Genomic DNA, 18,105 nt, shown 5'->3' on the forward strand with positions numbered 1-18,105 from the left:
CACACTAAAAGGCTATGGAAAATCAGCAGCCTCTTAGAAGGCAAGATGAGCATGCGGTAAACCCAAGAGGGATACTCCAGCTGCAAAACAATCTGTTGATCATGCTGAGTAAAAACTGTATCAGTGTCAACTCATGCTAGTCATATATTCTTGAGGAACGAAGCCAAAATTCAATATAGGTCTCCTTTCTAAAGCCGCGATTGTGCGTTGTGAGAAGCATGAATATGAACCTCATACTTTTGAATGGGTTATATACATGAGCGTTTCCCCCCCCCCCCCCTTCCCCCTTGTATAGCATTGCGGTAAAAAAAAAAAAAAAATTACGGCATGTCCTATTTTTGGAACGCCTCGCCCATTATTTTCAATGCAGTTGGCAAAAACACTATGCAAGGTGCATGCGAATGCGAGGCGATGTTTTCCATTCAAAACAAAATTTGACACAAAAAACGCCTTGCATCTGCGGGAAGATTGCACGTTCCCAGGCGTGATATCGGACTGTGGAATATCGTGCTTGCCCCTTTAAGATCACTCTCACAAACCTTCTAAAAATCCCTGGATGCGAGGAATTTTCATGTGAAAACAGCCTCGCATCACTGCAGAGAATCCCTTCATCCCATTGCTTTCAATGGGGCCGTCTCTGCTGCCCCACTGGAAGCAATGGGATGAAGGTATTCTCCGCAGCAGTGCCGGCTCCATTGAAAGCAATGGGAGAACATAGCGGTTCTCTGCCGCTGTTATGACAGCAGCGGTAACATAGTAACATAGTATGTAAGGCCGAATGAAGACATTGTCCATCTAGTCCAGCCTGTCTATCCTACTGTGTTGATCCAGAGGAAGGCAAAAAACCCCAAGGCCAGAAGTCAATTAGCCCTTTTGGGGAAAAAATTCCTTCCCGACTCCCTAATGGCAATCAGACTGTTCCCTGGATCAACCCCTAATAGTTCCTACCTGCCTATATACCAGGATTGACGCTTAACCTAATATTTATATCCTGTAATATCCTTCTTCTCCAGAAAGACATCAAGTCCCCTTTTAAACTCCTCTATGGATTTTGCCATCACCACTTCCTCCGGTAGAGAGTTCCACAGTCTAACTGCTCTTACAGTAAAGAACCCCTTTCTGTGTTGGTGATGAAACCTACTTTCCTCTAATCGTAGCGGATGTCCTCTTGTTACCGTCGTGGTCCTGGGTGTAAACAGATCGCGGGAGAGATCCATGTGTTGTCCCCTCATGTACTTATACATGGTTATTTGGTCGCCTCTTAACCTTCTTTTTTCTAGAGTAAATAGTCCCAATTTGGATAGCCTCTCTGGGTATTCCAGTCCCGTCATTCCATGTATTAGTTTAGTCGCTCTTCTTTGAACCCCCTCAAGCACTGTGACATCTTTCCTGAGCACCGGTGTCCAGAATTGTACGCAGTATTCCATGTGAGGCCTGACAAGTGCCTTATATAGTGGGAGGATAATGTTCTCGTCCTTCGCCCCTATTCCTCTTTTGATGCACCCCAAGACTTTATTTGCCTTTGCAGCGGCTGACTGGCATTGGTTACTCCAGTTTAGTCTATTATCCACTAATACCCCCAGATCCTTTTCCATATCACTTTTCCCTAGTGGTACCCCATTAAGTGAATATTTGTGACATCCGTTCCTCCTGCCCATGTGCATAGTCTTACATTTTTCAACATTGAACTTCATTTGCCATTTTTCTGCCCAAGCCCCCAGCTTATCCAGGTCCGTTTGTAGCCACATATTGTCCTCCGTTGCATTAATTGCATTGTATAATTTTGTGTCATCTGCATTAATCCCCGCGGGGAGTCCCCTCATCACTGAATGCCCTGCTGATGCTGTTACTGTGTTCAGTGATGGTGGGACTCTCCACGAAGATGAAGGAATTCCCTGCAGCTGCTGTCACAGCAGCGGCAGGAGATCGCAATATTCTCCCTATGTTTTTAAAGGCGCTGGCCCCATTCAGAACAAGGTTAAACCCCTGAATGTGACAGCCTCACATCCCTGTAGGGCTGAAGGGATCCCCTGCTGTAGCTGTCACTGCTGCAGCAGGGGATTGCGATCTTGTCTGATCGCTTTCAATAGGGCCAGCGCTGCTGCTGCTGCCACCCCATTGGAAACAATGGGCGATATGGCTAAAAGAATGGGCATGCTGTGATTTTTTTTTTTTCACGCAGCATCACAGGAGTGAAAACATCACAAATGAGAATGAAACCATTGAAATTCATTGGTTCCACAATCATGCGTTTTCACTCACTCTTGCAGTGTGAGAAAATCACCCGATTTTCTCGGCAGTGTGAAGGTGCTCTTAGAGTGATATACAGCTTGCATGCTCCAAAAACTATATCCCACTAGTTGAAGTTGAAAGTATCATAGCATCTTTATGGCAGATATTTATGGCACATCCTGTGGAAATGAAACAATTGCTGCGCTTCACATACAAATTCACCAAGAACAACCTCTTCCTTCTGATCCACAAATAAAGTTGACACCAGATGATTCCGTATCAAGCGCCACACTTCTACAATGACATTCAACACACCATCTTCTTTTCTTTCTAAGACAAACTGGCATTAACAAAGAAATCCTCTCAGAACTGGAGCTCCATCAGCTGAGTTGATTGTTAGATGTAGAAGTTTTATTATTGCTGACGAGCATGAATAAACCTCTTTAGGGTACCTTCCCATGTAATGTATCTGATGCGGGCTTTCCGCAGCAGAAAACCCACAGCAAACACACTGTAAATCCACAGTGGACAGACCTGCACCTAAGTGGTGCAGATTTGGATGCATTTTTAATTGTAGATTTTAACCCTGAAATCCACAGTATAAATAGATGTGGAAATCTTCTGAATTTGCAGCACACTACGTGAAGGAAACTTTTGAAATCTCGCTTGTATTGTATATGCTGCAGAATTTCCGCAGCACTTCCGGTCCATGTAAGGCCTCCCTCACACAGGTGTTTGCAAAAACGCTACGTTACTCAACGCTGCGTTTCGGCTGCGTTTTTCAGCACAGTTATAAAACACAGCAAAGCGAGCTTATAATGCCAGAACTTAAAAAAAAAAATGCAGCTGAAAGTGCAGTCAAAAATGCGGTAACCACATACTACCGTGTTTTCAGCAGCACTGAAAACGCACCCCATTCATTTCAATGCGCAACGCACAGCATTTAAAAACGCTGAAACGCCCCAAAATAGAAGACAGCGCTTCAAAATCGCAGTGTTAACAACTCTGCGTTTTATCGCTTGTGTGGGCAGCCCGATTGAAATGAATGGCAGCGTTGTACAGCGTTTAACGCAACACTGAAAATGCAGTGTTAAACGCTGAAAAAAAATGCCTGTGTGAGGGAGGCCTAAAGGCGGCCTTACAGAGCTTATTAACTAACTGGGAGTTGATTGCATTATGTCTAGAGATGAGCGAGCGTACTCGGAAAAGCACTACTCGCTCGAGTAATTTGCTTTATCCGAGTATCGCTGTGCTCGTCCCTGAAGATTCAGGTGCCGGCACGGAGCGGGGAGCTGCAGGGGAGAGCGGGGAGGAACGGAGGGGAGATCTTTCTCTCCCTCTCTCCCGCCCGCTCTCCCCTGCTCCCCGCTGCGACTCACCTGTCAGCAGCAGCGGCACCCGAATCTTCAGGGACGAGCACAGCGATACTCGGATAAAGCAAATTACTCGAGCGAGTAGTGCTTTTCCGAGTACGCTCGCTCATCTCTAATTATGTCCATCTGCTTGTTTTTCTTCAGAAACCCAAAAAAGATCATGTGCTAAAGCTCATTGCAGAAGTGTGGTGCACAGAGTCTATGACTTGCAGAAAAAGCAGGGAGAAGCAATAAAGAGCCTTTGAATAATATCCAATTGGTTTAATTGGTCACTTGAACTAAAAAAATATTGTGTGACAGATATTCGGTTTGGTAAAACACTTCAAAAATGCAATCTTTTAATTCTATAAAGAACTAGTGTCCCGCACACTTTACTAAATGGGAATCGGAGTTCGTTTTCCTGCTTCATCTAGGGAGCAGGAAAATAGAATCCCTGCAGTGAAGGATCCGTCCTGTGACTAATCCAACAGCAGCATTTTCCAGCGCAGATGTGAACAAAGCCTAAGGCCTCATGTCCACGGGGAAAATAAGATCCGCTGCAGATTCTCCATGGAGAATCTGCAGCGGGTCCCTCCTGCCCCGCGGGCATGAGAGCCGAAAATAAGAATTTAAAAGCATTTACCTATCCGGCGCGGGCGGGGAAGGTCAGCTGTTCCTCACGGCCGGATCTTCATTTTCGGCCGGCGGATGAATTCCTGACGCCGGCGGCACGTCGTCGACGTGCCGCGCGCATGCGCCGGGCACATCCGCCGAGCCGAAGCAAGGAAGATGCGGCCGTGAGGAAGAGGAGACCTTCCCGGTCCGCTACGGATGGTAAATACTTTAAATTCCTATTTTAGGTCTCCCGCGGATCCGGACGGCTTCCATAGGCTTCAATAGAAGCCCGCGGGAGCCGTCCCCGCGGGAGACCCGCACGAAAATGGAGCATGGTCCAGATTTTTCCATGCTCCATTTTTTTTAAAATCCCTTTTATTGACGATCCGCGGGTATTTATCTACCCGCGGGTGGTCAATGCATCCCTATGGGATGCGGATCCGCATGCGGGAGATCCGCTGCGGATCTTAAATCATATTTTGCCCGTGGACATGAGCCCTAAGGCTTCCTGTCCATGGGCGATTTTTCACTGCATTTGCCGTGGCGATAATCCGCACGTGGGTAACGCAGTGAACGTTTTTCATAGGATAACTATAGAAAGTGCAGCTCAAAAGTCCATTAGCAGAAACATCGCTTGCAACTTTCCACTCATGTTAAAAATGGCAGCATGCTACGATTTGCAGCGATGAACCCATCATTAAAGATAGGTTCAGCACAGAAAATCGCGGTACCAAAGTGCTCCCTGGCGGCAAGTCCCGCAGCAGGATATCGCTACACCCGTGGACAGGCAGCCTTAAACAAGTAAAATAAAAGAAAACAAAGGGGAAACAAAAAAGCAGAGACTAATTGCCTTCATACAATAAAATTATGGAACTACAATACATCACCTGTATAAAGTCAAGGTGTGCAATCAATCCAAGTGGCTTACAGAGAAAATTCTAATTATAACACAAGATGAAACTTGATCACGCCATTACCAACTTCACCGAGTGTCTAGATATCCCCTGGGAATGGATTATTCTACAAAGCCATGACTGATCTTGCAAGAGATAATGACACTGTAAGCTGCGATTGTCAGTTTTGAACAGATAGAAGGAATTCAGAAATTAGGTTGACAACAGCAAGTTCATTTGCAGGATACAGTCAGGAAGGCAATACATGTTACATAAATATTGCCTTATCCTTCCAATTTTTGGCGAAATAAGCTGACAATCTAATATATATGAGAGGGCTGCTCAACTGTCCCGTAAAACAAAAGACTGGGAAGGTTTTCACCAGAACAATAGGTTATCCACCTCTCATCATATTTACCCCTTTGCCAAATCCGCCATGTGTACACCAGCGGATTGTTCACCTCAGCATGCAGCGCCATTTCGTTCTTCAAAATGCTGCATGACCGGACGGAAGCCGAAAGGACCCGACTATAGTAAAAGGGGTCCATCCGTTGCTGTTCGGTTCCATCATAAGACAGATGAGTTCAGTCATTGGGTGCAGTTTTCCTGTTCCCATAATGGAGCAGGGGAACAAACCTCTTAGTGCAGATGTGACAAACACTGTAGTCTAAGGACTGTGCCTCATATAAATGTTATGATGATCCAGGATGGCGCTCACACTGGAAGTAGAACTTGGACAAGGGTAATCAATGACAAAAGAAATACATTTTAGGAGCTACAATATTTTCACAGTTCTAAATCCCATTACATTTAGAAGCTCTGAGCTGCAGAGATATCCACATTATACATTGCAGGTTGGTGTTTAAAGGGTTATACGACATGCGGGTTAAAACCGAGACCACATTTCAACAATTTATATTATTAAACAAAAAAAGAAACATGTTTTCCCTTGCTTTACACATACTGGGCAACTGAACTGACTAATGTTGCTTTTCTGCATCTGCTGTATGAAAAACCCTGAAATAAAATGGAAAATGATCCCTGGGTGAATTATTAATGGCTCCTTGCCTTTATAAGAAGGCAGTAAAGTTCATATTATCCTGTTCTGCATTACTGACACAATCCAAAAGGTCGGCACTAATATTTAGCTGTCATGGTAAAATTTCCATGAGAAAACCAAGCATATTTTCTCTTTCAAGGTTTTCTGTATGCTGCAAATACATACAGAGGCGACGTGCCAGGTATCACATGTCTACCCTGAGGGAATGGTGAGCAGCCAGGGATTTTCACTGCATCCAATTACTGCCACTATCTGCTGGAGAGAATGATTAGGTAAGAGGAATAAAAAGGGGAAACCTACATCCTAACCTCTGTGCTGCGGAGAAGATTAGTCAGTGCATAAGCAGTTGTAGAGTAATACTGCACCAATGTTACGTCATCCGCTTTACCAGTCACAGACTGATGCAACATATTGTTACAATACTGTACAATATTTTATTAACAAAGTACAATATTTTCAAGTCCTCACTTCCACTGCAAATGAAAAAAGCAAGAAAACAAGGGGAGAATTCTGAATTTAAAAGGGTTTTTTCAAATAAGTAGTACATAGGTGGCAGTAGGGGATGAATCACAAAAAAAACCAACCCAAAACACAATACTTACCTCTCTGCTCCGGTTCTCTTTACTTCTGCAGCAGCGGCAAACTTAGTTGTTTACCCACATGACCACTGCAGCTAATAGGTGGCTCAACAAGAAAGTCATCAGTGATGTTCCGTAAACTTGTGAGAGTTTCTACATGAGAAGCCCACGTGACAGGTTTACAGGATGTCACCAAACCAAAAGACGCAATGAGAGCACCTGTCAGATGCCACAAAGCTCCAGTGCCATGCTGAGTACTTTGTTAAATTTGAGTTTTGGGCAGAGGGGGGCCCAAAACTACATAAACTATTTATAATAGGACAACCCCTTTAAGAATAGCAACCAGTGTCATACATTAATTTATGACTGCATTACGTTTCAGCTGTTTCATACACTCCTTGTCAGAAAAAAAAAATCAAGTAACTAGAAGTTGTTGGAATAGCATAAAAAAAACAAAAAACTTTGTATGTGATTGTAACGTTAATATAAGTAAGTGATTACAATGTCAGAGCAATAGGAAATTTATTGCGGAAAACTGACCACTTGAAGGAAGGCTCTAGTACCCCGTTGTACTGCCTCTAGTTTGGATGCAAGATGTGATGCAGGTGAGCATAGAGGCATACAGGTTGGTATGGTATCCTGCAGCATATCTGTCCACATTTGCTATAACTGAGACTAGAGTCTAGATCATGCAAACTTGTAGGCTGTCAAAGTTGGCGTCCCAGATGGTCCCATACATGTTCTATCGTTGATAAATCTGGTGACTGGGCAGGCCACGCAAGTGTGGCAATGCTGTGGAGGCATTTCTATCTTTCGTACTATAACTAGGGGTGACTGACTGTCATATGCAATGGCCCCCCATACCATCACATCAGCAGTGTATCACTCCATTGCAAAGGCGGGATTGAGCCGCTCACCCCTAGGTCTCCAGACACGGACATCGGCAGTGCCCAAAATAACCTGAATTTGTCGCTCAACACAACCCGGTTCCACTCCATAGTAGTCCAGTTTTGTTGCTCACAATATCACTGCAAAACAAAGGCGATGGTGGGTGGGTGGCAAACAGTACACATAATGGGAGCCGTGGAACCAAATGTCCTTCAGCCATGCACTTGCAAATGGTTCCAACAGGCACAGGGGTGTAACGATTGTGTCGCCTGTCTCTGGATGGCAGACAACTAAACAATTGGAGGTGCTTATGCTTTCTGGATGATCAAAGGATTCTCTCGACCGGTGGTCTTTTGAGGGTGTCCTTAACCCAGTCGCCTTGTGTGTGCCCTCACACATCCCCTGGTCCTAACATCTCATAACAGTCTGGTCAGTATGGCCCAGGCTGTGAGCAAAATTATCAATACAACCATCCAGCTTCTCGCATTCCAATAATGCGCCCCTCTCAAACTCCTTTAATGGAGCAAAATCTCTTTGATTGCTTTGTAGAGGAGACTAGTGGTCAACAAGCTTTACACAAGTGGGAAAAGAGGTCCACTACACATAAAGCCTAGCGCGAAAACCCATTTAGGGCCTTAAAGGGGTTGTCCCGTAGAAGCAAGTGCAGTTATGCACTTCTGTATGGCCATATTAATGCACTTTGTAATATACATTGTGCATTAAATATTGGCCATACAGAGGTTATACACTTACCCCCTCCGGTGCTGGCGTCCCCGTCTCCATGGCAACTACCAAACTTCTCCTCTGGTCGCCGCAACAGTCGCTCTTCCTCTTCTGGATGGTCCGGGCTCACGAGCTGCGTCCTGGCTCCTCCCCCTTCTCAGCATCATCGCGTAGCTCCGCCCCCACCACGTGGTGCCGATCAGCCAATGAGGTGGCTGTAATCGGCAGTGGAGCTCAGACTGGAGAAGAACATCCACAGAGCACCATGGGAGAAGACCCGCAGTGCACCATGGGAGAAGACCAGCGGTGCACCTTGGGAAATGACGGCGGCCATCTTGGAAGAAGATTTTTATAACTTCATGAAACAGCTTCATGGTGAGTAGAAACGCTCTAAAAACCGATTTACAGGGGTAGTTTGTGATGCTTGCTTAACATGGGGGACTGGGGTGTGAAAATGTTTTCGTTTTGGCCGCGGGACAACCCCTTTAAGTACAAAATTGTTCACCTAATCACACCACAACTCAAATCATTTGCATATCTGCCTGAGATGTAACTGCATGCCGAGTTTTGCAGCAAAACGACAATTCCTTCTAGGGGCTTGATTTTTTTTTTAACAGTGTATAAAGTGTTATACGACATGTGACATAAACAGAGACCACATATTTCAGTAATTTATATTACTCAACAATAAAAAGTGTTTGTATATACTGGGTAACTGAACTGACTAATGTTGCTTTTGTGTATCTGCTGTATGAAAAACACGGAAATTAAATGGAAAGTGATCCCTGAATGAATTATTAATGGACCCTTGCCTTTATAAGAATGCAGTAAAGTTCATATTATTCCGTTGCATTGCTGATACAATCTAAAAGGCCGACACTGATATTTAGCAAATACAAGGTAAATAATCTTTTCTTACCCCTGCTGGCAATGATGGAAATATTAGTGGTCCAAGAGAAAAACACCAAAGTCTTAGTAGCCATGGCATGGATTGTCCAGGAAAAGAAAAATCTACCCAATCCAATTTGGGTCCAGCAGTGACAGCACCTACACTTCCAACCTGGTTACAACAGCTGGCGGGTGAGTGACTCCTTTTAGTAACTACACCAGCCCCCTTCTCTTGTTCTGCATCCACTGTGACAGAGAAGGGGGCCAACCCTTGCAAAGATGGCGCAGACAATGAGGGTGGAGAAAGAATCCATACCCCGTGACCTGGTGTCATAACCGTGCCAGAACTGGTGGTGCCAACACCCCTGGACCGGATCGGGTACGTTTTTCTTAACTGGACAAGCCCTGCAACAGTAAAGGCATCTGGATATAGCCGTCATGTGAGCAAACAAATGCCTCCCAGACACGGCCCAATCCTAAAACTTGTTCCAATGTTCAGGCAGGCATGAGATATGACTTTAGGAATATTATGCCCATAGAAGAGACCTCAATGGTTTTTACTGTTCAAGTTTTATTACCAGTGAATCACAAGTAGCAGAAGGACTACTAGATGTCTCACTCACCGTCTGTTAGACACCTGCCCAGCCATTGTGGTCTACATAAATAATGTACCAACTTTGTAAATAATCATTGCCTGTTGTAAACAAAGGGGTATCTAATAGATATTAATGATAAAGTAAAACTATATATTTTCTATCTTACCTCAGCGTGCTAGAACAAATAATTGTTACGCAACATTTGTGATTGAGAATATTTTGTTACTAATTACTAACAAGTGACAGTTCTGTAACATTTTTTTTAGGATCATACTCTACCCTTTTCTGACGTAAATAAATCTTATAAAAACATGCCCTTTCAATAGGTCATACCTTAATTTATGACTGCATTATGTTTTAGCTATTTTTATTTTTATTTAAGACTGATAGCCTTAGGCCTTCTGCACACGGGTGGTTATTTGCTGCGGAATCTGACTCCGGTATCCGCACGCAAATCCACAGCAAATACTGTCCGTTACCTCCTAAGGAGACCCGCTGCTTCCTACACATTAGCAGAAGTCAATTGCGATTTCCACTCGCGGAGGGAAAAAGAAAAAAGAAAAAAAAATCCCAGCATTCTCCATTTGCATGCAGGCTCTGCATGGACGGCTTCCACTGAAGCCCGTCTGCAATAAACATTACGACAAGTCACGGATTCCACGTCGACGCAAGGAAAAAAGAAAAAAAATCCGTATTACACATGTGCGACAGCGATCCACTGAGTCCATCCGCAGTACAGAAGAGACGGCAACAGTGCAGGTATGCGCAGACGCCGCTGCTGCCAAAATGAAATTCCGCATGCGGAATCAGGCTCTGCTGTGTGCAGGAGGCATTACACATGGACGATTGTTTCAGTGTATATAAAGCAATAATTTGTTCCGCAGTGTACTTGGAGTGCATTTCTGCTCATACTGCACTCAAAAAAAGGTTAAATACACATTTTGAGTGTACACGGGAAAAGAGAAGCTGTAGCACAGACCCTATACTTTATAGAACTTGTTGGGACAGCAACTGTTTTCATTGACAATCTTCTCATAAAGGCTGTCAACCATATTACGCTATTGGGATCTAGTTAAGAGTTTTCAGTTCATGCATCTCATCAGAAACAGTTTCTCTGAGATGAATACGGACGTGGTGTTGCCATGGCTCCTCATCTAGGAGCAGAACAAACATACACTAACAATCTGGAATTCAGAAAACCTGTGCAAGGAGATCTAGCACCTCAGACCAACACGTTTGGATCTCAGGACAGCTGAAGATTAAGGTGTAATGGTCATTTAAATTAAAAAGAATTCTACGGAATAGGTGATTCTAAGCATTTTTGTAATAGGCTTTATTAGCCTATTCTGTATATTTTTCCTTCAAAAACACTTTTCTGCTATGCACTAAGTAGTCATTGCTAAATCCATATTTACCTAGCTGCATAGCAGACGAGGGAGCTCCAGCTGTGCCTGCACTGTTCTATGTAGTTCAGCTGCAATCACAGCTGTTTCCATATAATACTTTATTAATAAAAGGTCTCCATTATATTTCATTTATTTTCAGTGCTCCTGTGACCCCAATCTACCTGCTCTGTTCCCACGGGCTGCTTTTATTATAGTCCTGCCCAGTTCCTTTCTCGAATACTAGGTCTTCCATCACTGTGAAAAGAGTAGTAGTTCTGTACTGCAGACAGCTTCTCCCCTTCACAGCGCTCACTCTTTACCAGACTCCATGCACTAACAGGGTCTCAATGGTGACATACAGAACTGTACACCCGATGCATCGAGACTCTTGACATCGCTAATAGTCCAGTAGGGAGCAGGCATTGTGAAGGGGTGAAGCCATTCCAGAGAGGAGCTGGGCAGTACATTAATCAATGTAGCCTATGGCAACACAGCAGTTAAATTGGGGGCACAGGAGCACTGAAAATAAGTAAAATATAATAGATACATGTATTAATAAAGTGTTATATGGGAACAGCTGTGTCTGCAGCTGCACTAGAGAGAACAGTGCAGGCATAGCTGGAGCTCTCTCTTACTTATGATATAATAATCTTTATCTGTAGCACCAACTTATTCTGCAGCGCTTTCAATACACAAGGAGCTCAATTGGGACAGGGTGAGGTGGTACAGGAGGTATGGAGGCAGGAAATGTACATGATTGGCGTAATTTGAGGGCAATGGACTAGATCAGGGGAGTTGGTATACTTCTTTGAAGAGGTGAGTCTTTAGGTCACGTCTGAAATTCTGTGCGTCAGGGATTGTCCAGATGTCTTGGGGTAGAGCATTCTATAGTATTGGTACTGCTCTGGTGAAGTCCTGGAGGAGAGCATGTGAGGTTTGTATTAGGGGGTGTAAAATCGGAGTGTGTTGGCAGAGCAGAGCACATGGGATGGGTGATGCATGGACAGGAGAGAGGTGATGTACAGTGGTGCGGCGCCATGGAGAGCTCTGTGGGTGAGGGTGATGTTTAAATTGAGTTCTGTAGTGTATGGGCAGCCAATTCAGCGACTGGCATAGTGTAGAGGTGTTTGAGAAGCAGCTGGACAGGAAGAGGAGCCTAGCTGCCGCGTTTAGGTGAATGTAGAGGTTAACAATATTTACACTGTCCTCCCAGCAGGCATAGATGGTACAGTCTAGCTGCTCATGTGATACTGTGCAGATGCCTCATAAGATTGATGGCACAGAACATAGTGAAAGCGACAGCAATAGCAATCGCTTTTTACAATCAAGCTGGCCGAGCAATCAGCTCATCACTATTGGTTTGGTTTATAAATCCCTTGGTGTCGTCAGTTGTGCCTGGCCATCTACTATTAATTATGTAAACATTTATTTGAATGCGCACTAAAGTAACAGTAGCTCTTTATTATAGGTTCTCCTATTCTGTCTAAAGAGGTGGTCTTGAATAGGGAGCCCTCTCTATTAATGTATATGGAAAAGGAATGCCTTATTGATCATGGGCTCTGTGTTTTCCAACACGATTCCACACTGTGCTGTTCTATCCGGTTGGGGGAAGGAAGGACGAATCCTACCAGATAATGACATTATAATGCATCGATCAAGCCTTTGAAGTGGAATTCTGGTGTCATATCAGACTGAATAGTGAAAGTCGATTCACAAACAAACATTCTATATATAGTACTATATACAAGTCTCTAATTCTACATGCATAAAAGCTAAAAATAAAAAGAGCAAAATATACATGCTTTAAATTATTTCTTTAGGATTAATATTAGAGATGAGCGAACGTACTTGGCCACGCCCCTTTTTCACTCGAGCACCGCGATTTTCGAGTACTTCTCTACTCGGGTGAAAAGATTCGGGGGGCGCCATGGGTGAGCGGGGGGTTGCAGAGGGGAGTGGGGGAGGGGGAGAGTTAGAGAGAGAGAGCTCCCCCCTGTTCCCCACTGCTACCCCCCGCTCCACCACGCCATCCCCCGCTCCCCGGCGCCCCCCGAATCTTTGCACCCGAGTAGCCAGGTCCTCGAAAATAGCGGTACTCGATCGAGTAATTACTCGAAACGAGTACGTTTGCTCATCTCTACTTAATATTATATCAAATTGCTACAAAACTAATCTTACAATGTATCCTGCATTACACAGCTCAAAATACAAATGCAGGAGGAAATTAACACCCAGGTTCTGTGTAAGATTTCATCCAGGAGCACACAAACCCAGAAGCAAGTGTTTCTACTATTAATTTAAGGGTTCAGGGGAACTTCAGCGCTGCGGAATAAGTTGGCGCTATACAAATAAAGATTATTATTATTATTAACTTTAGATGGTACTACTGTCAGGCGCACAGGTTCCCGACAGCCGTTGCAATGACCATCACCCCTGTGCTTTCACACAAAAGTGCTAGTAGTGCAAAGAATGGAAGCGGAGCAGGTTGGAGATTGCTCCTGGTCGCCCACCCTAATTCACTGTGAACAGGCTGTCACTCAATGAATGAGTGATTCCTGTTTACACTGAGCGAGAAGGCACTCTATAGACATTAGTTTTCAGCTCAAAAACGGAACAACTAGCAATGACTCAGCAACTTTTTGCTTAGTGCTCTGTGTGTGTGTGTGATTGGGATGGGGGAGGGGATATACATTGGTTAACAATTGCTCATTTGAGCGATTTATGTGGACAACTATCGGCCTGTGAAAAACTACCCTTAGGCCTCATGTCCACGGGCACTACAGATTTTGCATTGGAATCCACCCGTGCCCACAACCGGCAGCCCTGCATATCTGTCCGTGTCTTGAAGTTCTTTACTGCGGATAGGTGCGGAAGTGAGAGACGGCGCACATGTGCAGTACAGTTTTTTTTTGTTTCTTTTTAAACTCCTGCTTTACCCACGGATTGGCCGGCTTCCATTGACTTTAACAGAAGCCGTCCGTGCGGAAACCGCAGTAAAATGGAGCATGCTGCAATTTTTCATCCGTGAGCGGAAACCGCAATTGGTTGCCACTCGTGTGCATGAAATAAAAATCATTTTTCCGTAGCATGCTGTGGAGGGTTATTGCTGCGGAATCTTGAGTGGGTGTTCTGCAGCAAAAAATCCACCCATGGACATGAGACCTTAGGTTGGCAGATGGCTGGTAGGGGTATGGCGTCAACAAGGGGCGGGGCTCGTTGTCGACTCCTACAGCAGCCAAGTGCAATACAGCTGGAAACAGGTTTGCGATAAGGATGGATGTGTGTGTGTGGGGGGGGGGGGGGATGGGGGTGTGAGGAGGGGCGGTTTCATGGCACACATAAAATACTTTATATATTTCTCACTATTTTGATTACCATGAAGGGAATCCCGTTTAAGCATGCAGTACTTTGCAAGTGCTGAATATACCTCTCTGCTCTTTCAAATAGGATTTAGAATTTGTGTCGAGCCAATGCATATTTTGTCAAAATAGCAAGGGATGAACTTAAAATCACTGATATATTTCATTGTACATAACTGAAGTTGTCTTTTAGAAGTAAAAAAAATCTGCTTATGGCCAAGTTCTACATAGATCAGTGAAAAGCTAACAGTGGCAATATGGTGCGTAGCTATCTAGATTTTATCAGATGCCCTAAATATGAATCAGACTGCCTTTATCTGTAGGACTTTGGATGCTGATAAAAGGTCATCAGGATGACAAGCATTGCTCTGCACAGACTATCTCTTTGAGATATAGCTCCACAGTTTTTAACAAATTTGACAATACTTTACATGGTTACACTTCATTCTAATTAACTAGGAAAGACATTAGGTAGATATTACATGGTTCCAAGGGTGCAAATGATAGAAGGTACAATGCCTCTGTAGCACCACTTACTGGAAGGTAGCTTCTCTAGAAGTCAATGTCCAACCTTTTAACAGGCCTTGCATTGTGAAGGATGTAAATCAAACCACAGGCTTCTCCATAAAGAAAATGCACCCATCTAAAATGCAGTTGTTTTGGGCTCCTAGCCTCTAATCAATGTAGAGTTGGGGTTCTAGTTGGCTTGTTGAGAGGCCCATCATGTCGGTCGATCGCGGTACCGTTTCTTCTTGTGGAGACTGCCAAGTTAGCACGAGGAGACTTACAGGCCATGCCATGCTCCCTGAGATATAAGGTATGCAAATGGGAGCTGGCATAATGCCACATTGCACTGCACAGAAAGGAGACCCATCATGCAAACAGAGCGGGATGATCTGTACATAAAGAACGAATAAAGGACATTGCCGCAGACAACGATCAAAAAACAAAGCGAGAGGATGGCAAACCGGTGGGAGTGAGAACTTTTTACTCCTTCATTTCAGACAATTGATTACGTTGGCAAATATCTATGATATTTAATATGTGGTGCAATGCGGCATGAATGTATTTTGGTAAAGTCCTCTAATTATTTATAGTCCTTTAGGTGCTCACAATTATGGAGTAACTACACTGTTGAGAAAAGTTCAGTGCACACAGTGTGGGAAACTGCATTCCAATGTGATGGAAGCAAAATTTGCCAACAAAGAGTATTTAGCATATACATTTTTGTTTCAAATTGCCTGACAATGTCAGAACTCTGTATATTGTTGGCTATAGCAACCAATCACAGTGCAGTTTTCACTTTACCAGACCATTCTGGGGGTCAATTATATGAGGCAGATATGCATTAAGGCTCATGACCATGAATGTAATGGTAAAACGCTCTCTGCAGCGTTATACCGATATTTGTAAACACCGCCTCTGTCGGCAGAGACCACGTATGGCTACGAGAGCACAGTGCATGCCGTATAACACACACTGTCACTTTTTTTTTAAATTCTCTGCTCTGATCTAGAGCACAGATGCGTATGAAAACGCTGTCCATACGCAATCTATTGCGTATGGACACTTTTCACACGCAGCCTATACAAGTTTACACCAAGATATAGAGCATGCAGCAATCCCTTTCTGGTGTGTATCTACACGCAGTGCCTGCATGCACGTGTATCAATGAAAGTCCGTCGACGTCCATCGAGTCCACTCCCCGCGCATCACACGGCCGTGCAACTCATGCGTAATCTGTTGTGAAAACAGTGTCGTGAATATCAGCCCTAAATTATCTGTATCATGCTATACTTTTTCACACCAGTATATCTCATGACAGCTGCTCTACAATTTATTCTAAATTTTAACCACATTACCACCTCCTAGAATGCATGTCATTTAGTGGCATGAAAAATAAGCCAAACACATCAACAGAGGGCTAATATTGTCGCACAAGCTTTTCTAGGATAGTCTTTTGACAACTTAGTTATTTTTGTGTACCCCTTGAACATGTGCTGTATTGTTATACCTACTGGCCTAACTATAGGGGATGCAGTTGCACCCGGGCCCAGGAGCCTTAGGGGGCCCATAAGGCCTCTCTTCTCCATATAGGGAGCCCAGTACTGAGACATCCTGAGTTGAAGCTAAAAGGGCAGAGAAGTCAAAGAGATTCCAGCAATAGTAATATCGCTCAAAGATGGCCTACATGGTTGCCAAAAACAAACGTAGAACTGCAAACATGTTAAACCATGAAGCTCGTTAGGACGGGAAATGATTTGCTTAGTGAACCCCTTTAGAAACAGTTATTACAATCACTGGATATGCAGAATCATTTTCAGACAGTTCTTTTAAATGAATTATGAAATGTATGTGTATATTGGGCACATTTAACGACAATTAATAATACTCACTGCATAATTAAATTTTTCATTGTAATCACGGTCGTTGGCCTTCACTCGTCGTTCCTCCTCTAGAAAAGAAAAACAGTTGTAAGCGAATGTCACCTGCAGAAAACATTAGTAATGAATAAGAAGTACAGCCATCACCTGCACAATACAGCAATGGTAGTCGGAGATTGGAGTACGCCAGAAAGGTAACATTCTGTAGCTTTCTTTAATGTGTAGGTTCAATTACTCATACGTATTCTGGTTTAACCCCTTAAAGATCAGGGTGTTTTGGTCATAAAAGGACCAGACATTTTTGTGGTGGTTTTATAGCCATATTTTGTTTTCCTAAAGGTTTTCAGGCTGACTGGGAATCAAAACAACTTGAATAGCAACAACAAAAGAGAAAAGCCGGCTGCTTAAAAACATTTTATTACTATTAGCTATGTTTTCTAGCCAGCCAAAATTATTTTTGCTGGCCTTTTTTCCCCTGACCTAAAGGGCTCTTTTTTTTATACCCTTTCTCACTAAATTACATTTTTTTGTGTGTTTTATTAGGGAAATGTGTATAAAAAGTTAAAAAATTTTTGGGGGGGAATTGATAGTTCTTTATTTTTAAAATTATATTATACTATACATTAAAGAGGTTGTTCTATAATATCAAATTATCCCCTATCCACAATGAGGAGGACTGAGGACACAAGACACTCAGCAGGGGTCTCAGTGGTAAGATCCCACCAATCAGCAAGAGTAGGGGATAACATGCTATTCTGATATAATCCCTTTAAAATAAAGTACATTTAGATATATAATTAGTATAGTCTCGTAATCTCTGATTACAAGGCAGATATGGCCACGGTTTATGCTGGCATCGAGGGTGGGTCGTTTTCTTTCCTATAGATTTTTATCATATTCTGTAATATTTTTTTCACTTATTTTTGCAACTTTTTTTTTCTACTTCCCTAGATTATATAAAACTATAAGACTTCTGTGGAACATTCACCCGGTCATTTTTAATTTTACAGTTTTCCACTGTAACTGGGCATCCATAGGAGTCCTATTTTCAGGGATAAACACACCCATATGGTGACAGTTACAGTGAGAGCTGTTCTAGGGTCTGCTAAGACCCTGCAGCTCTGACATGGCAGAAATTGCAGGCGGATCACC

The 18,105-nt window shown here is 43.5% G+C and overlaps 1 protein-coding gene across 1 annotated transcript in view; it reads right to left on the reverse strand.

The window, feature by feature from the left end:
* Positions 1 to 18,105, reverse strand: part of ATP8B4 (ATPase phospholipid transporting 8B4 (putative)) — a 211,453-nt gene that overhangs the window by 169,803 nt on the left and 23,545 nt on the right. Inside the window, exon 4 of the mRNA XM_066592633.1 lies at positions 16,966 to 17,024. Within this exon, the coding sequence (XP_066448730.1) occupies positions 16,966 to 17,024 (59 nt within the window). The remainder of the gene's footprint in view (positions 1 to 16,965; positions 17,025 to 18,105) is intronic.

The sequence above is a fragment of the Eleutherodactylus coqui genome, chromosome 2, assembly GCF_035609145.1.
Source record: "Eleutherodactylus coqui strain aEleCoq1 chromosome 2, aEleCoq1.hap1, whole genome shotgun sequence".
Lineage (NCBI taxonomy): Eukaryota > Metazoa > Chordata > Amphibia > Anura > Eleutherodactylidae > Eleutherodactylus > Eleutherodactylus coqui.